Source organism: Pangasianodon hypophthalmus, chromosome 8 (assembly GCF_027358585.1).
Source record: "Pangasianodon hypophthalmus isolate fPanHyp1 chromosome 8, fPanHyp1.pri, whole genome shotgun sequence".
NCBI lineage: Eukaryota > Metazoa > Chordata > Actinopteri > Siluriformes > Pangasiidae > Pangasianodon > Pangasianodon hypophthalmus.
In genome coordinates this window covers 20,889,974-20,917,734 of record NC_069717.1, presented here as the reverse complement: position 1 = coordinate 20,917,734, position 27,761 = coordinate 20,889,974, and the positions used below count along the sequence as shown (strand labels likewise).

The window sequence follows — 27,761 nt, the reverse complement described above, 5'->3', positions numbered from 1 at the left end:
GGCCAATTATTTCATGCAACTCTGGCTACAGAGAGAGAAACAGTAATTTCCTGTTTATATGAAACATTTACTCCTTGAAAAGAGAAGAATAATACTGCTTACAGCAATACAATATGTTTACACAATTTCTGTACAAAGAATAGAGACTTACATCTGTTTTAAATATATTGTATAATTTTGCTCATTGCTTACATGTTAAACTTGACTATTTTTCACCAAAAAAATTCTTTTTGAGCACCCGAACCTGTTTTTGTATTTCATCTTTAGTAGCTTTTGTACTCTACATGGTGTTTAATTTAGGCATATTATTACTGAGCAGAGCTTATTGTATTACATAATCTGACATTTGACTGCATGTCCCTCTCTAAATCCCACTCCACTGCGCCTTACACCCACAATCACCATGGTTACCATGCTCTCACATGGTAGAGCCCTTGGACTACGTGGAACTACTAATGCAACTCTTGTTTCGCTCTATTTATTTCTCCCTCACTCTCTCTATATATTCCTGTCTCTTGCAATCTCTCTTTCTTGCTGCCTCTCTCGCTCTTGCTTCCTTGTTCTATACTTCCCTCTCAGCTTTAAGCTCTGCTACAGCTCACGTCCATTTTATAACATTAGTTAATATTCCAGCATGCCTATTGTTCAGCTTTATTCCAGCATGCCTGAACATTGCAGCTTTATTGAATGTGTTGTGGCCAAAAATGTATTAAAAAAAAAAAAACAGTGAACAGACATCAAGTTTAAAGAATGACACTGGTGACAAAGCAAGTCTAACTTTAATTCTAGGCATATCAGCAGTACATTTACACAGATCCGCTGTTTATTTTTGTCCTGTCCTTCATGTCTTCTTGATAGATGTAGCCTGCCAGAGGACGCCAAGTCCTTCTTTGACCAGGACACGGGAGTCCTGGAGGTACCTCTGAATATACAGGTGGCTGATCAGGTAGGTGCAAATAAGTCAAAAATAGATCATGGCTGCCTTTACTCTCTCTCTCTCTCTCTCTCTCTCTCTCTCTCTCTCTCGCTCTGTCTCTCTCTCTCTCAAGATGTTGGCCTTCCTTCAATGAGCTAGAGTTTACCCCACTGTATTGCTTTGGTAAGAGACTATATGTATTTTTTTGTCCATTGTCTTTTATAGCACTACGTATTTTATAACTGCGTATTGAGTACATAGCAGAATCAATACGAATGCAGTACTAACTTCCATAATCCCCCGACCTGGATTCTGGTTAACTTTCCCTTTCCAAAAAAAGCCCCCCTCTACTACTTCATCCTTGGCGAACAGGATCTAACATCATCCGCTTGTCCTATCACCCACTCAGATTCAGCTTCCAGGCCAGGACTCATGCTGAGCTCAAACCTGTGTTCCTGACCAAAACATTGCCCATGGCAAATCCTCAAAACCCATACACACAGATACACATACTCTCTCTCTCTCTCTCTCACACACACACACACACACACACACACACACAAACGTTGGTCGTTGTGAGGATCTTCTATTAGGACCTTATTAGGAGCTTCTACTCTTCGTGAGCCAAACTACAATGATTCTCAGGACATTTGATCATTTTGATCATCCTGTCATTTATTCTTCCCAAAAGATATTCCCTCAGCTGGTGTTCTGATTATGGTAGTACAGAGCACTGCCTAAAACATCAGTTCAAAATCTCCCATTGGCATGTAATTGGCTTGAGATCTGGTGGCTGTAAAGCCATAGCATATGATTACATCATTTTCATCAACAATTCAGTGAGCCCTCGTGCTCTGTGGATATAGGCGAGGTCATCCTGGACGAGACCACACCCATCAGGATAGAAATGTTCCATAATAAAATGGCTTACTGTATTTTTCTTTTCATTCGTGACCCATTTGTTTGTCACAGTTCCTACCTTCTTGTCCTTCTGACTCAAGTTAAGATCTATAAATGCACACAAGCGCTCACAAGTGTATTGAAGCCACAGCACTATCATGCTCAAAATAAACACAAATGCAAATACACACAGCTTCTCACTCTCTCACCTTGTCTCCCTCCTTTTCTTCCGATCTATAAATAAATGCCAGTGTGTAAACAAGGTTAGTGAAGTAGAGCTAAGACAGAAGCCAAAGAAATTTTACTGTTACATCTGTTTTATTTAAAAATGTAATGTAACCATTTGTTCAGCTGTACATTTCTGAGAATTATATATATTCAATCAAAAATCACTTTTTGCCAGTCAACATTCCCCACTAGCATGTGCTTCTATGGCTCATTTCAACCACTGGTATGTTTATAACTTTTGTAATAACTCTCTAACAGGCCATTTGGGGCAATTCATAAAATAACAAGGCTAATTAGGTTCATTTCCAATAGGTAAAGCCTGTTCCCTTCACTGTCCACGCGGTTGTGACCACCTCTGATTTGAAGTTTGACCACACCGAGGTGGATTTTGGGCACTGCACCGTTTTCGAGTCTGTTCAGAATACTGTGCGTCTCACCAACCTCTCTTTATTGCCTCAGGACTTCGGTTTTGTGGGCATTCCCAAGGTGAGTACGGAGTACTAATCAAATATACCAGTATGTTTATTTATAGAGATTTAGTAACTACATGTATGCAAAAAAAAAATCTGTGAACAAAAACAGATAATTATGATGATTATGATGATTATGAATACTGGTTCTAATGTGCATCAGCTGTGCTGCTGTTTTATTAGAGCACATCGGAAATAGGGCTACACTCATTTCCACTGATAGACCAGCCTGAAGGCATCACTAATGTGAAGCGTTTAACACAGTCTCTATTTCTGTCTCTCTGAAATCACACTCACCAGTGAAAGCACTTTAAAGACTTTTTGAGGAAATAAGTTCTAGTTTTAGCCGCTACATATCCATGTATTATAGGATCTGAACTGAATTGATAGCAATAAATCACAGATGGCATATTACAACAGAACAATTCAAGTGATTGTTCTGTTGTAATATGTCATCAGTGATTTATTGCTATCAGTTCAGTTCAGATCCTATAACACAACATGCTTATATTATGTAAAACATTTGTACCATAGTGTAATAGAAATGTGCCACTATTTGCTGCATCACTAACTTACAGTATAATAGACATTTATGGTGGTATTTAGAGTTGAGTTAGGTGCACGTAGTTAGGAGTTAATACTGAAATTGAGTAGACTAACTACAGACTTACGTGCTACTCGGGCAGCATGATCTGTATGCAGGATGGTACAGCATTTGGCAAGTGCTCTTGTACAGATCGACTTACAGAAGTGTTTTTAATTTTTTAAAAATTTCCATAAAAATATATCCTCAGGCTAGTAAAATAGGTCAGGGACTAAGAATACTATCAAGCAAAAACCCCATTAGAGAAGAACTAGTACAGCTAAAAAAAAACACACACACTTTTTTTTTTTTAATGAGTACTCGTTTAATGCTTGGTGAAAAGTTAAATCTTCAGTCTTCATGAATATGAAACGACTTATTAATCAATTGTATCAACCGTGGTGTGGGTGTTTATTCAATGAGATTTGAGGTGACCGCATCTTAATTGGAGACACCGCTCTCAATCTCAAGGATGGGTTTTTTAAATTTATGGATAAAATTGGGAGCTACACTTACTTACAGCTGTAACTGTAGCAGATGAGTGCTTGGTCAGCTTATCCTTTAAACGGTGGGCACATTTTCTTCTCTGGAGAGAAAAAAAATCTCCCTCATTTTTAATTCAACAAATCAAAATTTAAACTAAAAGCGTGATTAAATTAGCCTACGTCCTGCACACACATTATTTTACACATACTCTATACAGTTTTCTGTACTTCATTGTGAGAAATAATAGGATGCACTGGATCAAGTGCTATTTTAAAAGTTTCTGAATAATGAGGATGGAAGCCATGTTGTTAAAATTAAACCACATTGCAGTTATTAATTTGATAATTACAATATATTGGCATTATACTAGACTCCTGTTAGATGTTTATTTCAATCTTTTTATTCATATATCATTTTAATATCTTTTTTAAATAGTCTCTTTATATCATATCATACATTATTTTAAAGAAAAAACATGATCTTGCACTTCAATCTACATTTTCTATGCCCTGATTTATTTTTGGACAAATCTGGCAACCTCAGAGATTATTTTAATTATCTAGAAGATTAATTCTGAATACAAAGAAAGTTCCCCATATAAATACTGATGTAACTTGCATAAACAAATGCCCTCAAACATCAATGAACTGAAGCAATATTGTAAAGTGGGCCAAAATTTCTCTAAACCGACGTGAGAGACTGATAAACTCCTACAGAAAACGTTTACTTCAAGTTATTGTTGCTAAAGGTGGTTCTACATGTTACTGAATTATAGGGTGTACTTATTTTTTCCCACCTGGTTTCTGAACGTTGATTTATTTTTTGGGGAAAAAAATGACTACCTATTGAATTTGTTGTGGTTATTTTAGTTGTCACCTGAGGTTATTTGTTTGTCTGCAGAAGTTGGTGAGGACCACACAATTGTTATTAAGGCCCTGATAAATAAAAACATAGAACTGAAGGAGGGTGTACTTTCTTTTTCCCATGACTGTATACGTAGTTTGTGTATGAGAGTGCTTTGCTGTGTGGAGCATCGCAAAGTGAGGCATCTTGTGGAATGTCACTTCAGATAGTCATCTTAACGTGTCACAAGCTGCATGGTGCTCTGATGACATATTTTGTAGAAACTGGAATGCAAAGAAAACATGAATCATCCCGGCAAAACAAAATGGCTGCCAAATAGCCTTTGAATCCAGCCTTTCTCCGTCATCCTCAGCAAAAAGGCGAGAACACATAATAAATGTCACCGATATGGCACGGGCCCACGAGCTTTTTTCAGAAACTGACCACTTAGGCATAAAATTTCCACTGTGACCAGTGTACCGGCACCCTGCATAGAGGGGGTCGCTAAGGGGAAGAATCCATCTGCCACTAAATTGGCTGCTTCAGGAAAGGTTTGTAGGATGGGGTAGAATGGTATATCTCTTCACACAAATGCGATGCCAAGTAGTGTTTTCCTGACCTCACGTGACATCATTTCTCACAGTGCAGGTTTGCGGATGTACACTATTAATGTTACCACATGTCATGTGAATCAGGCTACTTTACCTTAAAGTCTGCTAATTACATCCATCAGACCTAATTATTTTATCCACAAAAATAAGTACAAACATGTCAGTTGCAGCTACTAAAACTGAATCAGACAGTGACAGAATAGACAATGTCTAATCAAAGTAATACAAGAGATCAGAAATTACCCAATATAAATGTTATAAACATGGTAGAGCACTCATATGACTGAACACCATGAAAAAGAAGACAGAAACCTGTTATTTTTGCCTCTAAAGCATTGATGTGAGATGTATGACAGAGAAAACAGACACCAGAAACCATATTTGTTGCAATGTCAGGGCATTAAAGATTTTATCATTGCATATCAACTGCATAATTCCATTCAAATGTGCTTGTAGTGTGCTTGAAAATATTTTCTACAATTTTTAATTATCTGTATCTTATTAAACTGATACAAGATTCAAACCAACAACAAAACTGAAAGACTGTGAATGATATGTTTCACATTTATGAATTTATGAATGTCCACAAGGTCTACATGACTCGCCGATTCCCTGATCCGCTGATTTCTTTTGTGTAGTCCATTGATGTCCAGCCTAATGATGGTTTTGGCACGCTGCTTCCACTACAATCGCTGGAAATCGATCTGATCTTCAGTGCTTCAAAAGCAGGCGAATACAACTTTCAGCTCACCTGCAAGTCAGGAATTAACAGGTATGTCAAGTCATACCTACTATAAACATTTATTCATTCCGATGTATAATACTAGTCAATACAAAATGTGAGCCACCACTGCATCCAGTTTTTTTTTTAATCTATCAAAATAAATGTGGCCTATATTTGTAGGGTCTTCATATATTTCAAAATAAAATGAAATTACATAATACATAGTGTGATCATATTGTCTCAAGCTTTTCAACAGACGTACATTGTGTTATATAACATAAACAGCAGTGTACATTGTACATTGTGTTATATAACATAAACAGCAGTGTACATTGTACATTGTGTTATATAACATAAACAGCAGTGTACATTGTACATTGTGTTATATAATATAAACAGTAGTGGTTGACTCTGGAAGCAATGCAGCAGATTGATTGCATATAAATATTTTAGGTGTATATAGGTAAGGAAAATGCCCCAGTCATATTCAGATGCCATTTTCAAAGCAATGTGTGTTTCTTTTTTTCTGCCACTTCCCTGTACTTTTTTCCTCTCAGGTTCATTATAAGTTATTACTGATACACTTTTTAATTTGTGGATTTTTGAGCCTTTTTTATCTTTGCATAGCTGTAGCATCTAAAACAAAATATAATATAATAATGAGAGATGACATTATATACCCTGACAAATCTTTATCCTTGGCTTTAATTTATTGCTGTTTAAACATAAATACTGTATATAAATCTCACCCCCATGCACCTTTCCTGTTTCTTCTTGTTAGCTACACTAACTTATTTTTTATCACTATTTTTCCTTTATCGTATTATTAAGATTTCTGATTATAGCAGTCACGTGGTGTAATCAAATTTTGCGCATAAAAGTCTGTTCTATTTTGCACTTAGAAACTTTCTGTTACCGTGCCGTGCGATTGGTGTGCGCCCTGTGCTGGAGCTGTCTAATTCACTGGTGCAGTTTGGAGCCACAGCAGTAGGAGATCGGTCCACAGCAGTGCTGTATGTGCTGAACTCCCACACTAGCCTCAATGACGTTACACGCCCCATGCCACGCATTGGCAAAGGCCCTGTCGCTCCTGTAGGTGCCAGATTCTTCACATTCACTCCTCCAGAAAACTCTGAAATTACAGTGACCCCCAGTACAGGATGTGTGCTGCCTGGACAGGTACTGATCTTTCTGTTTAATCTCCTATCAAGTGTAGCAGCTTAATCATACTTTTTTTGTCCACAGAGATGTCTGGTCCAAGTTACGTTCAGCCCATTGCTGTCTGATGATATCATCAAGGCAGAGGCTGTTCGGCTGCTGGCACAGAATGAGGAGCTACAGGTATCTAAGAAGGTTGATGATGAGGACAGCTGTGGCAAAAGCACAGAGTCTGTGACATCTGTCAGGATACATCGGTTGTCTGTTTGTATCTGTATTTTTTTCTCATCTAGATAGCAACAGCATTTATGTTTATCCTTTCCCATGCTTTCAGAACAAAAATGAGATACAGGAGGAACCAAATAAAGAGAAGACTCCCCTAAATCATAGCTCAAGCAAGCTGAAGGAGAAGACCAGTGAAGTGTCCCTGACTCCCAAAAGTGAGAGTCCTTTGCAGGCCTTGAACCCAGAGGACATACAGAAAGAGTCAGTATTCCTCTTAAGTGTACAAGACATACACTATGTGGCCAAAGGTTTGTGGACGCCTGACCATCACACCCATATGTGCTTTTTGAACATCCCGTTCCAGATTAAGTCCCTCTTTGCTGTTATAATAATGTCCACTCTTGTGGGAAGGCTTTCCACTAGATTTTGGAGTGTGGCTGTGGGGATTTGTGCTTTCAGGCACAAAAACATTATGGAGGTCAGGCACTGATGTCGGGGCGAGGAGGTCTGGGGTGCAATCGGCATTCCAGTTCATCCCAAAGGTGTTCAGTGCGGTTGAGGTCAGGACTCTGTGCAGGCCACTTGAGTTCTTCCCACTTCAACCTTGGCCATCCATGTCTTCATGGACCTCGCTTTGTGCAAAGGGGCATTGTCATGCTTGGGCCCATAGTTCCAGTGAAGGGAAATTGTAATGCTGCATACAAAGATATCATACAAAGGCATCCTGTACAATTGTGGCAACAGTTTGAGGAAGGCCCAATAATGGGTGTAATGGTCAGGTCCACAAGTGGTTAACAAACCTTTGGCCATATAGTGTATTTCAGTTCTAAACAAAAAGGTTCTAAACAAAAAGGGCTTGTTAGGTGAAAACATGGCTAATACAATTTTTGTTTGTTTAGCTCAGATGAGTATGTTGCCGCGAAGGCCTCTCTACTCCGCTCTTTCAAAGATAGATGCAGCCGTTTCGTCATCCCATGCTTTGTATCCAATGGAGACATCACACACCAAAAGGAGACAGAGGAACCCTTATACAGGTGAACTGAACTTGCTTACAAATTCACACAATGCATTCTATATAAACAGTCACACACTAAGCTTAGAACAGGGTTAGCATCTGTACCTTTTCTCACGATGGACTTACACACATAAAATTGAATAACACCACGTTTTGTTGGATTAATGCATATAACGTGTGTGACTGATGCATGTATTGTCCACTGTAGCCATCACAATGAAAAGTAATTACACATATTTCTGACCAAATTCATTTTAACATAAAAATATTGTGAAGTTTTTTAGTAGTTGTAAGTCAAGGTAGGCATTGTGGTTGTGGTTTTAACGGCTTTTCCAAGCAGAAGAAACTGAAGCCCCTTGGCTGTTGAGAATCTTTTCTCCCAGTGGTCTTGATGTACCCTTAATAGAAATTTTAAAATGATCCGGATGATTGAAAGCAGTTATATGCATATTTATATTATATTATATTATAAATATATATTTATATTTAAATTTTTGGGAGAATTGTACAGAGGGCTGACTAGTAAAGAGTTACTTTAATTTGTTCTTGTGTCAGTACGCTTGAGGCCAGAGCTGGATTAATAAAAATGGAACCCTTGTTACAGCCCATATAACACACTGTACCTGGAGCTGCATTGCCCAGCTGTTCGACCCATGCTGATGGTCATCTCTGACAACGGTGAAACCACCATCAACTTCAACCAGGTGGCAGTAGGTAAGATGGTCTGCCTGTGTAGAAGTATCAGTTTTTTATTGCTGCTGCTTTGATTGGGAGGGATTTGATGTTTGTTTTTTCTTGTTTTCTTTGCTTTAGGTCAGAAGGTTTTGAAAAAGGTGAAAGTCCAGAACATTTGTTCAGAGTTTGTGCAGGTATCCTTCTGAAGCAGACTTGAAAGCAACTTCTTTTTCTTCTTCTTCTTTTTCTACTTCTTCTTCTTCTTCTTCTTCTTATTATTATTATTATTATTACAGTCATTGTACTTGCTATTGTTTTATACTTCATTTGTTCTTATTAATATCATCTTACAGATACCACTTGATTTTTTTTTAAATCTGTTAAGAATTAAACACAACGGGGCATGTTGTTATAGGAAAGTAATCAATGAGGGGTGGTTTTATGCAGTCCAACACAAAGTGGAATTACTGTTACTACACCTGAAGTTCATTATTTTCCTATAAGAGCAACACGTCAACATGTTTTATTGCTCTTAAACCACAGCGATTTGCCAACAGTTACAATATTTTATGTATCAAAGCACGACACGTTATATTTTTGAACTTCCGTGAGCATACCTGTCAACATTGGGATTTGAAAATAAGGGAAATCCGACCACTATTTTTCTTCTACTTGTTTTATTGGCGGGTGCCGTTTGAGTGAGTTCTGTAGATGTTACAGCTAATGTTCTGTATACTGCCACCTGCTTTACCGGAGGTGAATGTAGCAAACATATCAATTACACCCAGTGGGTTTTTTTTTTATAGAAAGATTAAAAATACGTGAGAAATACGGGAAAATATTTAAACGGGATGATAGCGGGATAGAATGGTAAAATACGGGAGAATCCCGGGAAAAACAGGAGGGTTGACAGGTATGTCCATGAGACAAATTAGTTCCTGTTATCACTTACTTTAACGCAGCTATAAACAGTCATTACTTCAGTAGCCCCTTTTGTTCCCTCTCTTAATGTTTAAGTGCCAGCAACATGTCTTTCTTAACATGAGCTGTAGCTGAAGTCTTCACTGCTGGACTTAAATGGACCATTTGCTGTGTTGAATGCGATGAGAGGAGTCAGGCCTGGAGAGACACACACACTCCTGCTGGCTTTTACACCAGCTTTGGGTAAAAAGGTAAACAGCACTGGCCTCTAGTGGAATGTGAGGCAATAAGCCTTCACAGAAAGACGACATATTGTATTGAATCTAGTTCTATCAAAAATAGCTGGAGATTCCAGTGTTTCAGTAACACGTGCACAAAGAATTTAAGGCATTTTAGGCAGCCATTCCTGCTTAAGTAGGACTAATATATAAGGCTTCACAAGATTGCCTTTATATTTAGAGATAATCACTCAACCCTTGTGCCTTTTAGGTAGATTGTAGGTAAAAATTACGTCTTACCTTTGTCCTTGTCTTAATAAATGACTGATCTTTGTAAATATGAAACTATAAGGTATTAGACAATGCAATTATTCATAACAGCATTTTTTCTTGTTTTATTAAAATTGCAGGTAAGTTCCAGTTGATACTATTTATACTTGTTTATAAGTTACTGACCTGTAGATTAGAAATAAACTTATGATGCAAAGTAGAAGTGGAAGTAAATTACAAAGTATATTGTACAGCATGTTGTAAATAAACTAATGTGATTCTTTTTTTTTTTTTTTAATCAGTATCGTGAAATACTGGAGGTGAGCTGCAGTAAAATGACTCTGGAGTTCACACTGTGTGGAGAAGGCATCGAACCTCTCGTCACCTGTGCACATGAGGGACGAATCATGGACTTCGGATACGTGCTGGAGAAACAGAGCACTAGCCAAGTGCTTACGGTAACACCTTAGCCATAATAGTTTTAGAATCACTGTCACTGTTCAACTTTTAACCACAGTGAACATCAAAATCAGAACATCAAAATGTATAGACTAGTTTTTTTAATTACAGAAAAAAATTCTGAGGTCATATATTTTTGGTGGTAGTTAACAAATTTAAACTTTGCCCTCATTTTAAACGTAACCAGTTACTGGCTGTGAGTAAGCCTGTGTCCTTCATTACCACTTCAGTAAAATATGTGATTAAATGATAATTGGTTATGGAATGGTAGGGGTGAAGGCGTGTCTGTGTTTTAGTCGGTCAGAGCTATACCTTTTACTGACTTCAGTATCAAGGATGTGAGCCAGTTTAAGACTTTGTGAGTAACAGCTATCATCTGTCCAAAAGATTGGGTGCAAGATGGGAAGACTTTACACTCAAATTAAATTATACACTTACATCATACATAAAATCATTCTGATAAGAACTTAAAAAATATTCAGTGGTGTTCAAAAGTCTGAGACCACATTGAAACTTTTTTTCATTTAAAATTGGAAATAAACACAAAGTTTTAGAATTTTGAAATATGAAAAACAAAGACAGTAAATGTTCAATATCTAGAATATTTAATATTCAAGATTCTGAACTATTTCTAGGTCCATATTTATTTGTAAGCAAATATGTGAATTTGACCATGTTAACTGCTTTGTACAAAAGGTCAGATTTTCCTCATGCCTAATCTCTTCTATTGAAGCATGTGTTCAGACGACACTCTGAAGGATCTGATCTAAACTGGATCATAAGGGTTTGCACAAAGTTCATGCCAGCTCGAGTGCACACTGTCATTAAAGCAAAAAAGTGACATACCAAATACAAAGAAACTCTGAAATTCATGTAAATATTTTAAAGACTCTACTTTGCACTCCAGTTGTTGTAAATACATAATTTGCAATGATAATTGTTGTATTAATTTAGAAAAGAATGCAAAATAGAAGCATTTTCACTAGTGCTCTCAGACTTTTGGACCCCACCATATATCTATCTCTCAAAATATACTTGAGAACATTAATGACATAAAATACTTTAAAAATATAAAAATTTGAGATTTTTTGTAGAATATTTTTAAAGTTACAATAAAACCATAGTATCTCTGTACATTAAAGCTTGAAATGTCACTCATTTAATGTTTTTACATTCAATTTTGCTCATTTTCATGTTGAGTTCTAATAATTCAGGAGTCATTATAACACTGTATTGTAGATGGCTTGAAAAAGTACTGTAAAAAGATTTCCTAGTAAAAATACCATACCTTTGAACATCGTAATGCTGATGCTAATACACACACACACCATTTACAGTTTAAGTTTACACACAAATGGATGTTTTCAGTATTAAAGAAGAAGCCCTGTTCATATTATAATTTATTGTCAATTAATATAAATAACTTAACATGCACTCAAATTAAGACCTGAGCAGAGTATGTATATTTTTTCCCCTTTTGTTACTGATACCTTCAAGTGATGCTAATACAGACCTGAAGCAATGTCTGCAAAGGCCTTTTGGATTTTTACTGCTTATCATATAGAGGATCGTAAAGAGTTACTGCATTTTTAATCAGTAGTTTATTGTTAGTGTGACCCAGCAGATTTTTGATCTTCAGAGTCAGAATTTTTTATCTGCATCTATGAAATTGATAATTACAATTTGTTAGTGATCAGAATTTAAGGAGTCAGTCCTAATGTGCTTAATGCCCTTGTTTTTCTTTTTCCCATCTTCTTTTACTAATGTGCAGCTTCAGAACTCTTCCGCTCTGCTTGTACAGTTCAGAGTGTTGTTGGACAGCCTCAGCCTCTCCAAACACAGTAACACACGCTTGCTTCCCGCATTCCTCTCCAAGTATTCCACACCATGCACAACTTTGGGTGAGTGCACAGAGACAGATAGTCTTACATTCTGCACACTTAGGGCAGGATAGAAATAGCAATGTGGACTTTTCAAAGCAAGCCTTCTGGGTTGCTACATTAATCATTACCATATCTGTGTGCATTAGTCAGCTATTAAAGTATAATGATGTGATATAATATAGCATAATACAGTACTCATATCATTAGGATAGCTGATGCTGATGTCAGGTGGATCTTAAATCCATGCAGTCCTGCTTTAACAACAAAGTTAATGCTAAAGTTTGTCAAGCATGGCTTTAACCTAGAATAAGTGCGTTCTTGTAGGTACTTTTTTGAAAGTTCCTACTCACATTGCTGAGAATGATATGTAGTTTATTGGCAAAGCAATCGCACCCATTTTTTTTTTCCATGCTTTGTAGGTTAACATACTGCCTATGATAGATAATTACTGAATATTGATTTTAAAAAAGACTGCAGGCCGTAAGTTGAGAACCGCTGGTCCTGCATCTGAATATAGTCCAGTAGTTTAGCATGATTCAGATGTTGTTGCTGTTGTCTGCTGTGCCTGCACTACGTTTCTTAGTGACTTGCTACCAAATAATGTTAATATTGCATTATTACATCGCTATAGCACTTTGGTGGTCATATCCTAATGTAGGTCCTAATGAGATATTAAGTTTTTGTTACAATCATAAATCAATGGTGGAACAAGTAGTAGATGTGTTATGCCATTACAATTTATACCAAATGTGACCAGCACTAATTTTCTAAAGCTCTAAATTGTTCTTGCTTTTTTCTGTCGTTTCTCCCAGGCACTCAGAATTACAGGGGTCAGAGTGTGTTCATTGTGTCACCCACAGAGGGCACTATTGCCCCCGGTAAAACTCAGGACATCACTGTGACATTCCAGCCTGATCATGAGGGTCTACATTACCGTGATGCACTCCATGTACAACTTATGAACCATGTGAGAGAGCTTCAGTCAGTAAATCACCTGCAGCAAACTGATCAAAAATAACTTGTATAGAGCCTATAAAGTCTTACACATCCAGGTCCAACTGTCTCAGTCAAAAAGCAAACACAAAATTTTATTCAAATTATATTTATAACTGAAGTATACATTGTTTAATGGTTTAGCAGTTTAAGAAATCCTTGTGTGAAATTAAAACTCAAATATGCTGTTCTAATGGCATTTGCTAAGATGAAATTAAAACAGCTTTCGATATTACCCTCAGACTTTTGGCCTTACATAACCAAAAATCATATCCAAATGTACATAAGGATTACACCAAGAATTGCTGATTTTGGTACGTTACATTTCTGTGTAGTCACAGTAGAGTGGCAAAATTCTGGGAAACAGCCCAAAATGATGAAAAATTGAGTTTTAACCAAAACTTTGAGGTTTTTTGCTCCCAGTAATATATTTTGGACATGAAAATATTTTTATTTATGATACTTTCCAACATTGACTTGCCTAAGTGTGCTTGTAGCATGCAATGAATGTCATGCTGTGATCAGTATGTTGCATAGTCTAATCAGTAATTTTATGTAACAGCATGGCTTGGACAGTAGTTCCAGCTGTAACATGAATGATAGGTTATTAATATGTGCTTGCTCTAATACGTTATTGTATCTACAGTAACAGCTCCTTCACAGGGAGTTGTATGGCAGAGCATTTTTTTTAAACGTGTTATTTAACAAAGAAGAACGTACAGCGGATATAAAATGTCTACATACTCCTGTTACAACTGTAGGTTTCTGTGATGTAAATAATGAAACCAAGATAAATCATGTCAGATCTTTTTCCACCTTTAAAGTGATATAGCAACCAACAAAATTTGAGTGAAAAACAAATAAAAACTTTGTTCTTTTTCTTCTTCTTCTGAAGCCATTCCTTTGTTGACTTGGATTTGTGCTTTGGGTCGTTATCGTGCTGGAAGGTGAAATTTTTCTTTATCTTCAGCTGTCTAACAGAGGCCTGCAGGTTTTGTGCAAAAATAGATTGGCATTTTGGAGCTATCCATTATTCCCACTATCTTGACAAGAACCCCAGTCCCAGCTGAAAAGAAGCAGCCCCATAGCATGATGCTGCCACCACCATGCTTCACCATAGGTATAGTGTTCTTTGGGTGATGAGCTGTCTTGTTTTTGCACCAAACATACACTATATTACCAAAAGTATTCGGTCACCTGCCTTGACTCACATATGAACTTAAGTGCCATCCCATTCCTAACCCATAGGGTTCAATATGATGTCGGTCCACCTTTTGCAGCTATTACAGCTTCAACTCTTCTGGGAAGGCTGTCCACAAGGTTGAGGAGTGTGTTTATAGGAATTTTTGACCATTCTTCCAAAAGCGCATTGGTGAGGTCACACACTGATGTTGGTCGAGAAGGCCTGGCTCTCAGTCTCCGCTCTAATTCATCCCAAAGGTGTTCTGTCGGGTTCAGGTCAGGACTCTGTGCAGGCCAGTCAAGTTCATCCACACCAGACTCTGTCATCCATGTCTTTATGGACCTTGCTTTGTGCACTGGTGCACAGTCATGTTGGAAGAGGAAGGGGCCCGCTCCAAACTGTTCCCACAAGGTTGGGAGCATGGAATTGTCCAAAATGTTTGAATCCTGAAGCATTCAAAGTTCCTTTCACTGGAACTAAGGGGCCAAGCCCAACTCCTGAAAAACAACCCCACACCATAATTCCTCCTAGACCAAATTTCACACTCGGCACAATGCAGTCCGAAATGTACCGTTCTCCTGGCAACCTCCAAACCCAGACTCGTCCATCAGATTGCCAGATGGAAAAGCGTGATTCATCACTCCAGAGAACGCGTCTCCACTGCTCTAGAGTCCAGTGGCGGCGTGCTTTACATCACTGCATCCGACGCTTTGCATTGCACTTGGTGATGTGTGGCTTGGATGCAGCTGCTCGGCCATGGAAACCCATTCCATGAAGCTCTCTGCGTACTGTACTTGGGCTAATCTGAAGGTCACATGAAGTTTGGAGCTCTGTAGCAATTGACTGTGAAGAAAGTCGACGACCTCTTTGCACTATGCGCTTCAGCATCCGCTGACCCATCTCTGTCAGTTTACGTGGCCTACCACTTCGTGGCTGAGTTGCTGTTGTTCCCAAACTCTTCCATTTTGTTATAATAAAGCTGACAGTTGACTGTGGAATATTTAGGAGCGAGGAAATTTCACGACTGGATTTGTTGCACAGGTGGCATCCTATGACAGTTCCACGCTGGAATTCACTAAGCTCCTGAGAGCGGCCCATTCTTTCACAAATGTTTGTAAAAACAGTCTGCATGCCTAAGTGCTTGATTTTATACACCTGTGGCCAGGCCAAGTGATTAGGACACCTGATTCTGATCATTTGGATGGGCGACCGAATACGTTTGGTAATATAGTGTATCTTTTAGAATAATGCCCAAATGTTCTACATAATTTGCCACATGGTTTTGGCAAAATTTGGTTGGGCTTGTTTGTTTGTTTTTTTTTTTTTGTGAGGAAGGGCTTCTGCCTAGCCACTCTGCCCCATAGCCCAGATATGTGAAGAATATGAGTGACTGTTTTCACATACAGGGAGTGATTAGTACTTGCCAGATATTACTGTAGCTTGTTTAATGTTGTTAAGGTCTCTTGGCAGCCTCCCTGATAAGTTTACTTCTTGTCCTTTCATCAATTTTGGAGAGACGTCTTGTTCTTGGTGATGTCACTGTGGTTTGACTGGTGAATTCTGAGCACAGTCACATGCTCCACTATAAAAGGGTGTGAATACTTATGCAACCAGGTTATTGAAAGTTTTTTCTTTTTTCCTAAAATTTTTTTTGTTTCTTAACATGATTTTTCTTTAATTTTTTTTTTCTAAATACAAAATCCTGCAATGTTAACAGGTGTTTGTAGACTTTTTCTAGACACTGTATTGTAGACATTGTGAAGTTTTTGTGGTGAAGTTAGTTTTTTTAATAGGAGACATTTATGTAACATTTATTGAAGGACTCTTGGGAGTCAGCAATTTGTAACAGGTGCTTTGTAAACTTTCCCAGCACAGGAAGTCTTCAGAACAGAGGAGTTTATGCTTCTCGGTTTCTCGGTAAAATGACAAGCTACATTTTTTGTCATTTTAACTTTAAGAGAGAGAAAAGGAGATGGCAAGCTGGTGAGGGAACGGCTGTTTAGCGTTGCTATAATGTAAGTGATAACAGGAACCAACTTGTTTTGTGGACACTTCGAGTCAGGCGCTATCACTCTTCCCCCATACCCCCCACCCCCAGTGTGTATTATTTTCGTATAACAGCATGGTCCATCATGTGTTATACCTTACACAACTTTACTTCTGGCTGAGTTTTCATATATAGGAGAAAATGTCAGAATTTGAGCATGTGAAGGGTTTTCCCAGGCTGCCACACGTTTATTTACACATGTATGTTTTGTCTTATAGGTACCTTGAGTCGGTGCTGGTGTGTAGCTTATTTGTAGCATTTTATTAATTTTAACATTTTGTGTGTGTGTTTGTGTGTGTGTGTGTGGGAGACAGCAAACAGTGTGTGATCTGGAGTTACGGGGTGCAGCACGGTGCAACACCATGTTTGTATGTGGTGGTGATCCATTAGACCTGTGCCCTGATTCACTCATCCATCCAAACATATACAGTGCAGGCAAAACAGAACACACAGGTACAGAACATAAACTAGCTTGTGTGATATTACAGAGAATTATCTCTTTCCACTCTTTATCTTAAACATTCTTCATAAGGGACACTTCAACTTTTGTCCACTTTTGATATGATTGCAGATGTAGTCATTTTTCTATATTGAATAACTGCACACGTTTTTTAGTACAGTTATGTATATATTTTACTCATTCCTTGTTACTAATGAGGAATAAGCTTTGTAAGTTTGGCAGTGGTTAGGCTTGAGCATGTGTTTGTGTTGTGGCCTGGACACAAAAAAAAAGTGAACTTATTTAAAAAGCTCGCTGTCATTTGTTTGATTAATGTCATTGTCCCTTTGTTGGTTGACACGCACACACAGAGAGGGAGAAGCTGCCCACACCTCTGTTGCTGACTCTGAGGAATGTGTACCGTGAGGGCCAGATGACAGCCGCAGTGCGGGAATTAGAGGTGGGCTGCATCCACAGCTCACAACCGCACAACAAGAAGGTACACTTTTATACTGTATCTCGCAGACCTGAAGACACTCTCATATTTCACAGCTTGTTAATTATGTTGGGAATTTAAATATTCTATACTTTTGTCTTTCCTCTTATATTTTCTTCCTGCTTTCCTGTCATCTTCCCCCCTCTTTTCTCTTGTCTCTTCTCATCTTGTCTCCTTTTCTCTTACCACTTGTAGAATGGAGAGTTTTTATGGGAGAATGTAGCTGGTCTTCAGCAGCATGGGTTCAGTGTGGAGCCCACCAAAGGAAGTGTAGATGCAGGTCACAGACGCGCCATCACTGTCACTTGGACACCACCTGCTGGACACATGGTACGGAAATGTAACATGCACATTAGGGGTGTAATGCAATCTTCATCTGTTTAGAGCTCCAAATATTCCTACATGTATCTGTTTCTGGATATAAATCTGAAGTGGGTGTGGCGTAAACCAGAGAGTTTTTTTTTTTTTAATGTGAACCATAGCACTATGCCACCAGAAACACTGGATATATCTTACTTACTTACTCTTAAAAAACCTCAGATATTGAAATGCCAGCACTGTCAGAATGGTCTGTGAATTTCACCTACATCACTTGAATTCATAATTGGTCTCAACTAGAGGCGTGCACAGAACTGTTTATTATTATTATTATTTTTATTAATTTTGGTTGTTCCTTCCTGAGATATTTTCTAACGTGATATGAACAAATCAGTGGCCTAATTTAGACTACCATGACTATGACTAGGCGGATATGAATGAAGGAAGGGTGTAAACAAATTCTTTGTTTGTCCCATGAACCTCATATTCAACCGCTCGCTCATGCCCACATGGAAGTAAAAACCTCCCATTCGTATGACGATTTTGATCTTTAATCTCAATCAGATGTCCTGTGACCCTTTCTGGCAAGCTTTCTAAAAAAGTGAGCCTCTTATTTGTGTCTGTATTTGTTTGTGTTTAGAACACATCTAATATTTGTTCATTCTGAATAATGTATTCGTATTCAGTTACACCCCTAATGCACATTATCATATTTAAACATAAGGAATGTTGGTAGACAAGGTTTGTAATCCAATACGGTCAATCCCACTAGGAATATACCAAAAATATATACCTATAATAGTCAGGGAAGTCACAGTAACCCTGTTTTTTTAACTTGTGAAAGTTAGCAATTTCTAAAAGTTATAGAAGTTCTATACCCTTCATGGTTTACAACACATTAAAAAAAATTCCACTTGAGATTGAATAAATGTAATGCTGCCAGTCCGCCACAAACTTACAGTATTTTGATGTTTAAGGCAAAAATATATAGCTTTAAGGTGCCTTAAGATGATGTTAATAATTTTGTGATTGGCTCACGGACTTCATCAGCTAAGCATCTGAAATCACCCTTCTGACACTGTGAGTCTGTTAAACAGATTTAGGTTTAGGAAATGTTTAAGTGTTGTCATGCCCCATTAACCTCAATTTTAAGCCACTTGATAAGGTGTAGAAAATTGCTAAATAAATAAGGCCTCAGTAACGTGGAGGCATGTCAAACATGCAAAACCTCTGAGAAAAATGTTGTTTTAGACCATCCAACATTATACCAGTGAGACAACTTATATGAAGCCTGATCAGTACCTTACTGCAACAATATCAAACTGAGTTGCTAAGATAGCATGGCAGATTTGAATGAAGATGGAACTTGTATATCATTTTGCATCAAGAATCAAAACGGGGATAGTTAAAATGACTTAAAATGGGGATGGTGTGATGACGGTACATTAGCCCTGTGACAATAGTACAGCTGGATGAAATTATTTATGAAAATATTTATACAAAAGAAATTTTTTTGTGTGTGTTTTAATTTGTATTTTGTCAGTTATTGATTTTGTGTGTGTGTGTGTGTGTGTGTGTGTGTGTGTGTGTGTGTGTGTGTGTGTTCTAGCCCAACAAGGTGGTACAGATGTGTGTTCCGCTGATTTTGAAGGGAGATAAGACTGAAGTGTACAGTGTCACACTCCTGGCCTACACGTCCCACCACGCATATTCTGGATAGGACTTCAGCCAAATATAATTATTATATTATAATTTCTCCTTGGGGATCAACAGAGTACTCTCTATTTATAAATTACAAACCTTCCTTGTTTTAAAATCATATATTTTTTATTTATGGTTATTGTTATATATAATTAAAAATAACCTTTATAAGCTGTATGGTTTGTTGTTTTTAATTATTATTTTAATAATTTTTTATTCAGACATTCTTTCTTTAATCAGCTTACTCTGTTAGAGGGATACATTTTGTTCAGTATTGTATTTCAAGCAGACAGAAGGGGGAGTCTTAGAGCATTCTTTCCTCACATGATACATCATTTACATCATCCAGGAGTTACTTTCTTGTTTCCTTTAACAGCAGGGAAGATGTTATTCAGGTAGGCAAAGGTGGCCATTTAACTGCATATACCTAGTGCAGTAAACATATTTCTGTCCTCTGTATCCTGAATAGCTAAACCCCTTTAGCAGTTATTTTTCATCATAGCTCAGGAGAGTGTTTAAAAGCTTAACAATGCAAATTATCCAAGCTCTGTGTTTAAAAGAGCTGTACAAACTATAGACAATAAAATGTGTGATAAATGTGTGTTAAAAACAGAATAAACATAGCAAAGTATATATTGCAACATGATACTGAGCTGTAATTAAAGATTTTACAGGCAGGTACAACTGTAGCAGGGAGCTAACTTGGAGATATTGCATAGATATTATGAATAGGGGTGCTTCCATTCAGCTGTATTTATGTAAGAAATGTTAAGTAAATTATTTGAAAAGCGTTTTGTAGGTTAGATAGCATATCATCATAACATCATAAATTATGTTTACTTTTCCACTGGCTGTGGTATTCATGCAAATTTCCTATTTAATCCAGGAAAGAATGACATTCTGCATTGTTACAGCTCTTCTTCACTGCATGTGAAGACACACAGTAACACAAAAATGAATTCAAAATGAGAGCACTTATCAATGCAATGGTTTACTAAGTTGTTTCTTTTCCCCGAGAATATCCAAAATTAAATGTGCGTCGCAATACAATACACACACCATGTTTTGCTCAGGTGTCGTTTACAATCTCTATAAGTTGTAGCCTGGTTCATGGTATGGACTGCCATTTGAGAGATTTAGGTTCAGGCATCTTACACAAGGACATACGTAAGAACATTAATGTCCCAGACAACTTCAGCATGCATTTATAATTACACCTTGCTTAACCCCTTAAAGTTTTTCAGTTTATTATTTAATTGTTTATCTTCAAGTGCAATTCAATAATTGTAGTTAAACTAATAAGGAAGATATATAATTAGGTAGTCCTGAGTTTAAATGGTTAGTTATATAATATTTGTTAAAAGGTCTATCAGTTCTCTCCTTTTTGGTTACGATCAATTGTAGTAGAATAAATTAATACAAAGTTGACAGTTGAATGTGTCTAGAATTTTTAAATATGTGTGTTTCTAAGTATGCAGTGAACTGTATTATAATTTGTTACAGCCTTCTGGGCTCTTATGTTTATCCTGTCTACCCTTTAAATGAAGTGACTGAATAGGCATACTAATATATGTATAATATTATTATATATTTTATTTCATTATTGGTAGAACTTTACAGTAATAGTGCTGACCAAATTCAATTTGGAATGTATAGACTATGTAGAAAGGTGCCTATCTGAATGTCAATATGACATGCTCTAGGTTGACAGCATATATCAGTAAAGCTGAGGCTCAGCCAATAGGAGTGGCCCATTAGAGGGAGAGAGGCATGCGGTCAGCATTTATGCCAGATTGGAGCAGATTACTCCAAATCAGATTAACGCATCTCGACCCTGCTATAAAAAGCAAGGTTATTATAAGCTTATCAGCATGCAATATCAGTCTTTTTTATGCACTACATTGCATCATTAGGTGACATTTGTATTGTTTATTCACGCTCTTTTAAAGGACCAATTTTATTTTGTCTCTAAGCGTTTATAGTGTTTTATGAGACCGTTACTTAGCCTGTGACAGACAACCGCATAACAGTGTCCCTCAAGATGGATGATCTACTCACTCAGTAGTACAGAATACATAGTAAAATGGGATATCTAGGGCGTTGGACATTAAATCTCTTTCCCAATACCAATGCCAAATTGGGCATTACAGTTGTGGGAACAGTGTCAATTTTTGGATCAAGACCTTATTAGGGTGAAGGGACTTTCTGTGAATTTCTGTGAACCTTAGAGGTATGTCACCAGAACGCAAATGCTTCCAGTAGTGCCTCCTACAGATCTGAGGGCGACCTGAAATACCCCTATGAAGGGTGCAAGATGACTAAGTGTATGCTGTCCAAAGGTTAGGGTTACCAGGATCCACCCCTGGAGCCACCCATGATCACCATATCAGGATCAGCTTGAACTGGTAATGCCATTTAGATGGCAGGCATGTGATGTACAGTCTTAGAGGAACTAGCCCCTTGTAATGGAAATTGGCTTTGGGATTGTGCAACGTCATTTTGCTGGTGTTACTGTGTGAGACGGAAAGGTATGGACTAGATATAGTCAGCCTTACAACCACACATAGTACAGGCTCCAGTACCAAACTATTTGATCAGGGGTGATCTCTCACTGCTACTCCAGAGTTCCCACAGGAGACAGGCTTCAGGCTGTCAGGATAATCACCAATCTCAGGCTGAGGGCCTCGAAGTTAAAGTTTTTCCTAGTGGACAAGAGGGATGCCTCAATGAGATTTCAAGTCTCCAGAAGGAAAACTCTCACTGTTGTTTGTGCATATGCATGCACCAAACAGCATTTTGGAGTATTCATACTTCTTGAAGAAGTTAGAGCAGGTGCTCGAGAGGGTGTCATAATAACAATGCTGCAGGGGTGGAAGTGATTCAGCCTGAGATGCTGAAGGCACTAGAGAAGGTTGAGGTTGCATGGCATGCTTCATACCCCAATGTTGATTGGATCTTTGGATTAGGAAACTGGATTAGTAGTCCCTGTTCTTAAAAAAGGGGGTGGCATGATGGTGTGTTCCAGTTATAGGGGAATCACACTTCACCCTACCAGGAAAAGTCTATGCCAGGGTTCTTGCGAGGAGACTCCATGCAATAGTTGAACCTAGGTTTCAGGATGAACAATATGGGTTCAGCCCAGTGGACAGCTCTCTACTCTTGCTTTGTCAGGGGTCTTGGGAATGGGGGTACACTAATCCAGTCTACACTGTTTTGTGAATTTGGCCAATGATCTTGTGCCTTGACATTTGTTGTGGGGGTTACAGCAGGTGTATGGGGTATCTGGCTTGTTACTTCATGTGATCCAGTCTCTATATGAGCAAAGTGAGAGTTGTGTCTGCATTCTTGGTGTTAAGTTGAAACCTTTAAGGTGGGTGTCAGAGTATATCTTGTCTGCGCTCCTGATTGTGGTTTTCATGGACAGAATACCAAGACATTGCAAAGGTTGGAGAGGTGTCCAGTGTGGTCATCTCTATGGTCAGTACCAAGTACAGCTGTATCAGGCATGTCCCACTTGGACTACAAAGCCAAAAATGGACCAGGGCCCACCTACCTTAAAGCACTTATCACACCCCACTCTGCACCACATTCCCGACGATCCTCTAGCAATGCTTGATTGGACCCACCATCTCTAGTACAAGAAAGATTTGCATCAAGGCTTTACTTTGTTCTGGCACCTAGTTGGTGGAATGAACTACTCTTAGTCCCTGACCTAGTGAACTAGTATGAGGATGTGTTTATTGATAGGGACTTCATTAACACTTCTGTAATTTGACCTGGGTAAGGGTGTTTGCCAAATGGCATAAATGTAAATGTAGCAGTCTTCAGGGCTGACCTCAGTCTATTGTTACTGTGAACCCCACCAGGAAATGTGTTAGTGTTAGGCTAATAATATTGAGCTAGCGTATCAGCTTTGATAAGGTTATCAGGTGAAATTAATTTACTTTCATTTTAGTATAAAACTTGATAACCATTCATTGGACCCAAATGACATCGAAGAGTATTTTCTTCCATTATATTTTAGTAAAATTAGGAAAAGTTCAGTAGTACTGCTCAATTTTAAACCGATTAAAGAACCCAACATGGCATTACTTTCCAACCCCTCTTGGCAGACACTCCTTGGTAAAAGCACACAAAACATACTGTACATGAATATACATTAATTTGAATATTGGTACATTGTTCTTGTTCATTTTAGATGATTGTGATTCTTGTTGAATACTATTCTGGTGTTTGTGCAATAATGCCAGCATTTTGTGCTAGCAGCATTAGTATTGCATGTCCCTTTGGACTATGTTGGTGGACAATCAAACTAAGATAATCTGAAGTATATATATTTATAACTGCTGTCTTCAGTCACTGGACCATAAATGTGTTGCAGCCTACATGCATTCTGCAGTATCACACCGCCTTGCTAACAGGATCCCAAGGGATGCTTTGTGAAACAGCCCAATGTACCCAGTGCATTTACAGAAAGTATCCCAGGCAACTAAATCTCATCATGATTATGCTTACGTGTTTTAGATCATAGTTCTCTCCAGCTGAGTCCTAGTCAGATCTGTAGTGCTGCAATTATATCAGAATATTATATGTGTATGCTATATGTGGGAGGAATTTTGCTGGCATGGTTTGGGTCCACTTGTTCCCTTAGGGGGAAGGGTCACTGCAGACCAACACAGTTATTCTGACTGATCACTTTTATCCTGTAATAATGCAGAACGTCAGCTTTTATTTAAAGCTACTTACATCTATATTGGGTGGCTCCTATAGTAAATGTTCTTTTTATAGTGTACATTGTAATCCATTTAGTAATTAAAAACAGTAATTACTGTCTGCCAAAAACTTACATCACCAGATGCTGTGTATCTTCCCTGCTGATTCAATATAAGGCCTGTAATGCTGCCATTTTACTGCTTTTTTTCAACAAGACTTTTTTGCCTTCAATAAGCAATCTGGAGCACAGCACTCATGGTACTCGGTTCAGCCATTTGAAATGGTAAATAAAGTGCATGCTTACTGGGGTTCAGGTCAGGTCAAGAACATTCCAGTACTTTTCAGGACACGATGCTTCAAGATGAAGTACCATGCAGTGGGTTTTGAGACATTTTGTTGGTTCTGAGTAGTTCAGATGCTTCTATAAACTTTGGAATTCATGTGCTGCAATAAGTCACATTTGATCCACCTCCACTACAAGCTATATATGAAAATAATTAATGAGTAAACAACTAATTTTCCAGTTTCTAGAGTTCAAATGTCTCTTTATGTTTGGTGTAGAAACTCTTTCTGGAAGCATCCCATTCCCTATACCAAAATCTCAAAATCACATGACAGCTAATTCCAACCAGTCCAACTTCTACCCGGACTACTGTCTTTATCATTATTGTTACAGTTGTTAATGTGACTGGTATCACTGAATATTATTGGCTAGTTATTGTTATTACCAGAAATACAGCCAGGATTGGATGCCAGTCCATTGCCGGTAATATCAGTATGTCATTCTCAAATTTAAATGAACAGAAATTTACCCTAAAAAATTAAAGCATAGCCCACACATCTTTTGCAAGTGTTTTTGTTTTGACAGAAGATTCTGGAGTATTCTCTTATGTCATACTCAAGGGCCCTTGCACTTGAGGTGGCTGCCCCACCCTAACCTGTGAAGAACTCCTAGAGGAGGTCCTCTGTCCTTGGCAAAGTGTTTGTATGTGGGATGATAGCAGCCCTCTGGACCCACTGGGTAATGAATCAGGGTATATTGTGTTCCAGGTCTCTAAGTAACGATGCTACCCAACTCACTTCATCGTCTCTGTGGAGTAATATCTCACTCATGCTGCTGGCGATAATTAGCTATGGGTTGGAGACCGACTCCCTCCCCTGCCTCCCTCAGATCTGCCAACAGTCCCCTGACTGCCTGCCTTTCACTTTGTTCCTTTTGTTTTTCTCATAGAGGTACAGTGGCTCTTGAATGCAGCCCTGTAGAACACCTCCACTGGGGGTGGGTCTCAGTGAGGATTGTCTGGAACTAAATGAGTGTGAGAGGCAAGCGCATAACAGCACAATTATACACTTTGAAAGCTGGGCACATGATGCAACTAACGTGTTGAATGATGTGTATCTTTCACTGTTTGCTGAAGCACTTTGAAAGTGAGCTAGGCTTCAATTACTGGCAGCTATTTTGGTAAACATGGGATTGGGAAGTAAATGGTGCCCTGCTTTATGAGACATGGGAGTCGCCCCAAAAATGCTTAGACTTCTACAGTTGGCTAGACAATATTTAACGAACAAACAACTAATCCACTACAAATTATTTGTTTTTATTACCCAACCTTAAACAGTTTTATACCACATCGCTGTTGAATGCTCAATTCTGATTGGTCAGAAGATGTTGATTCATTTTCTATAACAGCAGCACTGACAATAGTTCTGGTTGCAAGGTTTACATTAATGTGCTCGCTGTAACACGTTATAGTTTCTATAGTAACAAAGTATTGCTGATATTGCAAAGTTTTCTGTGAAGAGACATTTATTTAGCATTTTTGGAAGGAGTCTCCAGTGTCAGTGCTTCGTAATGGTCAGACGTAAAGCTGTAACTTTGTAGAGCTGTAACAAAGGAAACATTTCAGGGTGGTAGACTTTGCAGTTATTAACATTAGTAATAACAGTAACTTAATTGTTTCATGTACTTTCCACAACAATAAATGTATAAATAAAAAAGTATGATGTGTCATTCTTTAATTAATAAAAAAAATTGGAAAATTATTAGGATGTGCTGTTATAGGCAAATAAGCAAATAATCAACTTTTGGGGTGAAAACAGTAACTCGCATCAGGCTGCATCATACCAACTTTCCATTTGATTATTATCATTTGCTTATTTTCCTATAACAAGGATGCCTGAGGTTTTATTTCTTGCATATATCTGAAATCTCCAAATCACATTCTTATTCTACTTCTGTCCAGTCCAACCTCTACCTAGTACTGGATGAAATCACACATCATCCTTAATTTGTGCAATTTAGACATTTATCTTTTGAGCTCAATTTTCTCATTAGGTCTGGTTTCATAAGTTAACAAGAATAATACCTCCTAACCTAAAGAGCACAGGTTACCAAACCTGATCTTGTCCTGAACATTTTACTGTTTTTCCTGTTCACAACTAACCAACTGATTCAGCTAACCAGCTAATTAACAACTCTTTCTCAGGTGAAGTGGGTGTGTTAGAGCAGAGAATAGTACTAGGGTTAAGAACGTGTGCTGTAGAGGAAAATTCTCTGCTGTATAGTTAGTAGGCACAGCATTTGTGTTGTACTCAGTTGTACTCAACCGTGTGAAATATCTCATTGCTGCAACATCTCAGACGGCTGATTTGGCCACTTGAGCTAAAACAGGCTTCACCATGAATCTAATTACTCTAAGTTTACAAGTCAAATTACACATGGAAGCATAGACAGTACAGGACATTGTTGTTGACACCATGTTGCTATGCTATTTAGCTTTATGATATGTACTTTATATTTACATACTTATGGCTTTGGTTATACTTCACATTAAACAAATGTGAAACCTAATTAAAACATATACCTTATATATAAAAATAAAAATATTTTAATTAAATCCTCAATTCTGATTTTCAGATAGTGAAGTTGTGTCTAGATGTCTATGTAAATAACATTTCGAATATTATTATGAAACAGGCCAACCAGGCATTTCACACACAATATGGATAAATTAAAAAGGAAAAGGTTATAGCTTACTGTCCATCGAAGGGAAAATGAAATAACCACCCCCTTACGAATGAGCATGACTACAATAAAAACAAGAGCCCTTATTTAATTAGATGGTGCCTGGTTATTTTCTGTAGTATAAACCTGTTTTTGATAGTGTACTTCCAAACTCACAATTATAATATCTACATTAATATACTGTATAAGAGCCTGTGGCTCTGTACATCATACAATCCAGTGATTTCCCTTTTCATACCTGCCTGGAAATTACAGTTAATC

The 27,761-nt window shown here is 37.9% G+C and overlaps 1 protein-coding gene across 2 annotated transcripts in view; it reads left to right on the top strand.

Annotated features, from left to right (window-relative positions):
• Positions 1-19,866, top strand: part of cfap74 (cilia and flagella associated protein 74) — a 52,559-nt gene extending 32,693 nt beyond the window's left edge. Inside the window, exons 23-39 of one of the 2 annotated variants that reach the window (XM_026925149.3) lie at positions 859-946; positions 2,357-2,530; positions 5,676-5,809; positions 6,664-6,940; positions 7,007-7,102; positions 7,254-7,405; positions 8,044-8,178; positions 8,764-8,873; positions 8,973-9,028; positions 9,887-10,006; positions 10,546-10,701; positions 12,474-12,603; positions 13,398-13,552; positions 17,123-17,261; positions 17,619-17,746; positions 17,939-18,073; positions 19,671-19,866. In XM_026925149.3, coding sequence (XP_026780950.3) covers positions 859-946; positions 2,357-2,530; positions 5,676-5,809; positions 6,664-6,940; positions 7,007-7,102; positions 7,254-7,405; positions 8,044-8,178; positions 8,764-8,873; positions 8,973-9,028; positions 9,887-10,006; positions 10,546-10,701; positions 12,474-12,603; positions 13,398-13,552; positions 17,123-17,261; positions 17,619-17,746; positions 17,939-18,073; positions 19,671-19,781 — 2,296 coding nt within the window. In that variant the 3' untranslated portion in view covers positions 19,782-19,866. Of the gene's footprint in view, positions 1-858; positions 947-2,356; positions 2,531-5,675; positions 5,810-6,663; positions 6,941-7,006; positions 7,103-7,253; positions 7,406-8,043; positions 8,179-8,763; positions 8,874-8,972; positions 9,029-9,886; positions 10,007-10,545; positions 10,702-12,473; positions 12,604-13,397; positions 13,553-17,122; positions 17,262-17,618; positions 17,747-17,938; positions 18,074-19,670 lie in introns of those variants that run through there. The other variant, XR_008302121.1, reaches the window with a different exon arrangement.
• Positions 19,867-27,761: the final 7,895 nt, after the last annotated feature.